The 7,412-nt window shown below is 39.4% G+C and overlaps 1 protein-coding gene and 3 non-coding genes across 4 annotated transcripts; 3 read left to right on the top strand and 1 right to left on the bottom strand.

Annotated features, from left to right (window-relative positions):
- Positions 1-72, top strand: TRNAH-GUG. Its single transcript has one exon. It is a non-coding gene; the product is annotated as a tRNA-His (tRNA).
- Positions 73-192: 120 nt separating this feature from the next.
- On the top strand, positions 193-264 carry TRNAH-GUG. The gene has a single exon. It is a non-coding gene; the product is annotated as a tRNA-His (tRNA).
- A 120-nt stretch (positions 265-384) lies between these two features.
- On the top strand, positions 385-456 carry TRNAH-GUG. The gene has a single exon. It is a non-coding gene; the product is annotated as a tRNA-His (tRNA).
- Positions 457-1,679: 1,223 nt separating this feature from the next.
- Positions 1,680-5,166, bottom strand: LOC113774705. Its single transcript, XM_027319310.1, has 3 exons — positions 4,621-5,166; positions 3,522-3,689; positions 1,680-3,410 (listed from the first exon to the last, which is right to left on the bottom strand). Exons 1-3 carry the CDS (start codon positions 5,164-5,166, stop codon positions 1,680-1,682), a joined length of 2,445 nt encoding a protein of 814 aa, XP_027175111.1.
- Between the last annotated feature and the right edge of the window lie 2,246 nt (positions 5,167-7,412).

Genomic DNA, 7,412 nt, shown 5'->3' with positions numbered 1-7,412 from the left:
GTGGCTGTAGTTTAGTGGTAAGAATTCCACGTTGTGGCCGTGGAGACCTGGGCTCGAATCCCAGCAGCCACACTGTCGTCAGTCTTTTTGAATTAGGCGAGATAGCCCATTCAGATGCCCAGGCCACACAGCCACACTCCGCAGGCCCTTTTTGGGCCCATAATGAAGATAGATAGTTCCTTCTAACAAGCAGTGGCTGTAGTTTAGTGGTAAGAATTCCACGTTGTGGCCGTGGAGACCTGGGCTCGAATCCCAGCAGCCACACTGTCGTCAGTCTTTTTGAATTAGGCGAGATAGCCCATTCAGATGCCCAGGCCACACAGCCACACTCCGCAGGCCCTTTTTGGGCCCATAATGAAGATAGATAGTTCCTTCTAACAAGCAGTGGCTGTAGTTTAGTGGTAAGAATTCCACGTTGTGGCCGTGGAGACCTGGGCTCGAATCCCAGCAGCCACACTGTTATCATTATTTTTGAATAAGTTGAGTTAGCCCAGTCGGATGCCCAGTCCACACTCCACAGGCCTGTAATGTAGTGATTCAGTGGACGGACTACGCCCCTTTTTGGGCCCATAATTTAGATAGATAGTTACTTCTGCAATATTGTTGTTAACTTGGAAAAAGTAAACCACAAAATGAGAGAGAGTTTGTTGGTAGATTTGTTATGATCTGATTTGTCATCGTGATGGCATCAGAAGGATCAATGCTCTCTGGAGCATAATGTTGTAACCAGACTAACAAGGCAAAGAGCCCAAAAGGTTGGGTAGAGAGGCCTGCTATTTTTAGCACGATGGCAAGTAAGCCTTTCCTTTCGCTGGTGATGGGGGACAAGAATCGTAATTTATTAGAAAGCACTTTGGATAACATGATAGTTAAAAGGGATGATAAACAGTGCAGCTCTGAAAGTGAAAGTTACATACGTATGCATCATAAAAATCTCTACCAATTATTATAAGAGGTGAAAATATCCAAATGTACAAGGATAATGAGATAGATCATCGGTAGATTTGAAAAAAAAAAAATTAGTGGTTAAGAGGAGCGTGTAACTTTTCGCAACGGATTTTCTGTCCTACACCCTGTGCCACTCTCTGTCCTACTTTTTATTATATTGCTATTTCTCCTTCATAAACATCATGTTTTAGTTCTTTTTTGTTTCCTTAAGATCCAATAACTATTAATTCAATAACATTTCTTTTAAAGTCATAGTAACATTTCTTAAAAATTAGCGGTTAATAGGAGTACTTAACTTTCAGAGTTACTGTAACATTTCCATTTTCATGTCAGGAATATTAGAAATATTTAATTATTTTGTTACACTTGTTACCTCTGTCTAGATTTCTAATTTGACTTTCGGGCACATTTCTCAAAATTGAGTAAGGAAATCTTTTTACATCTCTATTTTTATAAGTTTTAACACTTCAGAGAAAACAATTTCTTATACTACAGGGGCGAGGCGAAAGACCGATGATGTGATAACAGGGGATTATCACTTCTCGTATAAGAAACTTGCGAAAATTTGTTCATTAGCTTTGCTAAGTTACTTTTCAGGTCATAATACTGATTTGTAAAGCTTAATCGCGTGATCAACAGAAGCAAAATTCGCGCGAGGGGGTTTCAGGAATGATCAGTTACACCTGCAAAAATCATCATTTCCTTGGAATCAAATCTTTGCTATGGTTTAGCTACAATTTTTCACACATGTCGGCGTCTGCAGCTGCTGCTGCTGCTAAAGCACGTATCTTGCTAGAAATGTCATGCAAATTCACAAGGCTTGACGGGTTCTCCCACTGCACAAGTTCTTTAATAGCCTTCTCAATCTCTCTGGTCTCCCTTACAAGCCCCCTGATGCAGAAACCAATACAGCTCAAAATCAATGCAATGCGGCTCTTGAGCTCCTTCTCACCTTTATCAGCATGAATAGCCTCAAGGAATTCGTTGCAATGCTGGAGATAATGGCTTAGAGTTTTCTCAATGATCACTTCTTCATCTGAACCTGGTAGTTTCATCATAGAAGGGATTTTTGGTGATTTCCCCGATTCAAGATCAAGAGAAATGTTTTTCCTTTCCATCTCTTTGTCCAGTAACACGAGTGATTTTACCAGACTGACCTCCTCAAAACACTTTATTGAAGAGTCAACCATTTCCTTGAAATTCTTGAGATCAGCATTTATCTTCCTCATACTTTCCTTCCACAAGTTGGTGTCCACTCTTCCTGATTCTTGATGGAGAAATTGAATTGCCCGAGTGATGAAAAGTAGGAACTCCACCATCTCGGACAAGGGCACCCAGAGCTTACGGTAACAAGCACTGTTAAAAGGCAAAAACCAAAAATTGGGTTCCACCTCAGCTTCACCAATGAATTTTCCTAGTTCATTCACTTGGAGTTTAAGCTTTTTCAGGCTTTCCTCCAAGTTGGCCTTGCTGGCAGTGAGACTAACCGCACCAATAGAATTTCGCATCACTTCAAAATTCTTGAAGAGCTGAACTTTCGCTAGAGCAGAACCTCTTGTGGGCTGTAAAACTAGTTCTACCACGACTGAACAAGATAGTCCAATGAAAGTTTCTGTGATTCTTGCTATTGCAAATTCACTTGGGGGACCAAAATCTTTCCTTCCTAATAATAGTACTGCCCCTATAACTGCTGAAATTCCTCCCGCCTGACCATACATGCGGCTGCGCCGCAAAAAGCTGCAGAAAATGAACCATGGAAAAAGGGATAGTAACTGTATCGGAACATATTTTCCGAAAATAAAGCAACCGAATACTCCGTACACCGTTCCTATTACTGTTCCCTGAGCCTTAACATTTGCAACTTTAAATGTTGCTTCTCTGGCTGATGCAAGGCTTATGGCAACAGGCAATCCTGCCCAAAATCCGTTTTCCTTGCTGTATAATGATCCAAAGAACACAGCTAGCCCTAATGAAAGTGAGCATTTGAAAGCTGGCATAAGCCTGCTTTTGTTTATGTTGATGGATAAATTTCTCCATATCCGTATGAAGAACCATTTCTCCTGTTTTTCTGGACCAGTTGACCCTTCTTTGATAGAACTGATTGCTGAGGTGGTAACTAATTTTGCTTGTAGCAGCTTCAAACAAAAAAAGAAGAAAATAGAGGGTAATTGTCTATGGTCTGTTGGGACGGTTTGAAGAGTTTGGAGGGACTCAGCAACGTTTTCTGCATTTGCTTCGGGGACAGTAGTTGCTAAAACAAGGGGCATGCTTTTAATTTGACGCGAAATATGCTCCTCAATTCCTGCTAGATCATCTTTGCGCTCTGGAAATGGTACAGTACCATTGGACAAGGCAATTTCCATCCCTCTTAAAGGTGTCTCAATTTCTTGCAATATCTGTCCTGGATTCATGCAGTAAGGTTTCAAAAATTTGAGTGGAAGCCTTCCCCATAGCATGCTTTCCTGTTTCATAAGGGAAAGAAAAAAATCAACGTAAATATTTAGTGTCTATGGTCCAATGCCTATAATAGAAGTTGTAGCCCCATGAGGATAAAGCTTTTCAAGTGAGCTTACTTGCTTGGATTTGATACTCCCAAGCAATTTGGTTCCCGTGCGAGCCAAGGACTTGGATTGCAAAATCAGTGCTTGTGCTGATGTTTTGTCTTGTGCAGAGAACGCCTTCATAAGGACCCCTACCCTCTCCAAAGCATTCTTAGTGTAAAGCTTGAATTTCTTCTTTACCTGTCTTACCAAAAAATAAATAAATAAAAAAGGAATAATTCTCATTATGGAGCATGTACTTGCGGTACGGTTCAATATTTTTGACGTCACATGAGACAAGAATGATATCCTCCACTATCTAAACTAATAAAATATGAATTAATTTTTTCTATGTTATCGGGGTTGAATGAATGTCACATCATTTAAATTTGAATTTAAACATCAAATTTTGTATATAGAGCATGCATTTAGATCAGCTAGTATATATGTACTGTTAATGTGTAAAAGATTTATCCATAAAATATTTGGTGGACGTTGTTTACAAACTCACTTATAAATCATGTGGTGCATATTTTGAGTACGTGCATTTTCTTGCATCATTATGCATTACCCATTTTTTATAGTATCTTTTAGAGTAAATCTTTTCTACACTGACGGTGTGTACACTATCAGTGTTGGATTCCTGACATGTGTGCAAAAGTTGAATTTCAAATTCAAATTTTGCATAGTTGTCATTCATCCAACGCCGATAGTGTATACACTGTCAGTGTAGGAAAGATTAATCCTATCTTCTTTTATTGTTAGGCCTTTTCCTTTATGGACCCGCTGTCTGAATGCATCAAGCTACAAATACGTGAGTCCTACGTATATGCAAGACTCCAGTCGAGACTCGAGTCTCACATTTGGAGTCTGCGTATTTGTGTCTTGACTTACCCCATGAATGTGATCTATATTAATTGACATTCTCATATTACGTTAATATTTGACTATTAAACGAACCAGATGGCCTACATCTAATGCGATAGATCTTGGCTATTCAAGAATTTCGACTAAACTAGATAGAGTGTGATACAACGATACGAGAAGCTAAAATAAGAATACGTTCCCATATGCTTCAAAAAAAAAAAAGAGAGTACATTCGGGTAATGTTTACAGAATTTCAGGAAATTACCTCGCAACAAGCCAAGCTTGGGTAAGGAAGCAAGAAGGCCAAAACAGTAGCCACGGCTCCAACAGCCGTACTGGCTAAGACGTGGATGGGGTGCATAATAGGGTCAGTTTTGGAACCATTGATGAAAGCTAAAACGTAGAGAATAACAGTCTGGCCGAGTGCTATACGCTTTGATATCAGGTGACTGTTTTCAGGCAGCACCACCACAAATGCGGTAAGCGCCACCGCAACGGCGGTGGTGCTAATGGTTAGCTGGGCTGGCCCCATTAACCATAAGCTAAGGATGGCAGGACAGACACCAAAGACGGAAGCATACAAGGCATGCCAACAGCCACGGAAGGTGTCCTCCACCGTGGCATCTGTGACAAGAAGAATTGCTGTCACGTAGGAAAAAGCAGGAAATGCTACTTGTTGCTTAAATGAAGGCGGGCCAAAGAGGGTGATGCAACCAATAATTGTGCAAGCTAAGGCTGTTCGGAAGGCTGAAGCTACGCATGATCTCCATGCTGCTCCAGCATGATCGGATTGAAATTGTAGGATTGACATTATTCACTTTTGAGGAATAGGATTTGAAGAATATTTGAGCGATTCTGCTAGCTAGCTAGCTAGCATACGCGGTTCTTGTTTATTCTGCGCCTCAAGTTCAGTAAAGCCTGATCGGCGAATGCAGAAAGAATGGAAGAGAATTCAGACGAGAGGGTAGTAGGGTACATTATGGGGAGGGTACAAGGAGGTTCTCCCTTTTGTAGGGGAAACTAATGGTACGCTAGAGTAGCTTGTGGACACTGGACTGGGACCCTCCAGGCGGCTGGGTCCCTAGTGGACTTTGCACATGTAAGAATTTTCTAATTGGGTTGAATTCGGATGATGAAGATGGGGGCTTAAAAAATAAAAATAGTAATGCAATTATCAATATTTTTCCTACTGCTTTTTTTTTTTTTTCTTTTTTGGAAGAGGTCGGTTGGTGGGCGCGGCGGGGGGGGGGGGGAGTGGAGGTTGGTGGTGCAGAACAGGTTGCTTGCTTACGTACTGTTAACAAATATACATATATATATATGGTTCCTAATCATCCTAGTGATGCAGTAATACATATCACTCCTGTTATCGTGTAATATTATTCATAATCATACATTATCGTCTTATATGGTTCAAAATCCAACAGCATTTAATTTGCAAGCAATCATCATCGACTATTCCACCGAAACATTTAATGTCTCACGCGCTAATGATAAATAACCAGTACTTGGAACGCAAGTTGTCTGGACACCGCAGAGTGCAGACCCATATTTCAGAAAGACTGTCAAGTAATTCTTGATGCAGGAAGGATGAACATCTGCCTATCTCAAGGGAAAATATAACAATAATCTTCTCATGGCGGGCTCACAAGCTACGTTCACCTGGCTGGAGACTCTGCAAGTTGGGTTTTGTCCATAGGAAGGACGACAAGAACAAAGAAACGTTGGTCAAATTTGGCAAATCTGGACAAAAGTTATCCGCTAATTATCTCTCTCACACGTACAACACACGCTCACTTCAACCGTCCCTCTACTACTGCAGATAGCAGAAAGATTGTCGTCAAAATTGAACAAATCCAAAGTCTGCCCCAAGCCCAAGCTACTGCCATCAGTGCCGGAAAATTATGAACGTGCTCCTAAGAGCTGAATGTTCATCATGCATGCAACCACGTTAATTTCTTCTTCTTTTTTTTTAAATGTAAGTGAGAGAGTTCGAATTTAGAACTTCTCACACACACTCCGTACCTCTTAGCTTGTCAATCGGGCTATCTGACTCAGGTTTTAATAAACTCAGATTTAGTTCATATAGTTAGTGCCACTTTCGAGTTTTGGGTAATAAATTTTGGATTAATAAATGTGAAATTTATAATTGGCTCACAAAATATTCAGATTGTGAGTCTAATTTGGGTTAGCCTAAACTTACTTATTGCTTCTTAATTTTCTCAATATAATTATTATAACTATTAAGTTATAAAGCTAATTTAACATCCATAAGATCACAACATTAAAACTATATACGAACCAATAAAAGATAACAGTTCATTAAAAAGTATATAAATCAAGAAATTTTTAATAATAATATATTCAATTAGTTCAAAGTACATGAACAACAGTTAATACATTTTCAAAGGTCCTCAATTACTTGTACTAAGATTTGTCCTTCTGAATCTTTAAACATAATTTTGTATATTTAATATTTCTTATAAATATTAATATATTTTGACACAACATATAGAGTATTAGTATTATATTTAGATATATAATTACATATATATCGGGTTAGGCTCAAGTTATAATTTTGTCCCGTCAATATCGAGCTTGAACTTAATAGGGCCCAAGTTAGGTTCAAATTTAATTCGAGTCTAATATTTAGATCAAAATACAATCCAACTTAATGGAAGATTAGGCTCATTGAACTTTTTTTCGACTCTAATGGACCGAGTTTAATCTGATCCGACTCTATTAACAGCCATACCTTCGTAATCACCGACTCATTCCTCCCCCGCCGCACCGCCGCATTAAGTTATTCCATCAACTTACTGCAAAAATCCAAAACAAGCCATCAAAGAAACGTAGGAATGGATATTAGAAGTCGGCAAGTTGACATGTACGGATGATGCACCAATTGCCAGCGATGCAAAGCTTCTATATTTGACTGCTAAAAGTTGAAACATTGAACCTATTAAATCCCAGCCTCCCAGGTGCAGAGAGACTACCATTTAACATGACAAAAAAAATTAAAAATTCTAATCTTCATATCCGGTCCTCTTCTCCGCA

Source organism: Coffea eugenioides, chromosome 1, assembly GCF_003713205.1.
Source record: "Coffea eugenioides isolate CCC68of chromosome 1, Ceug_1.0, whole genome shotgun sequence".
In the NCBI taxonomy this organism is placed as follows: Eukaryota; Viridiplantae; Streptophyta; class Magnoliopsida; order Gentianales; family Rubiaceae; genus Coffea; species Coffea eugenioides.
This window is presented reverse-complemented; position numbering and strand designations above follow the sequence as displayed.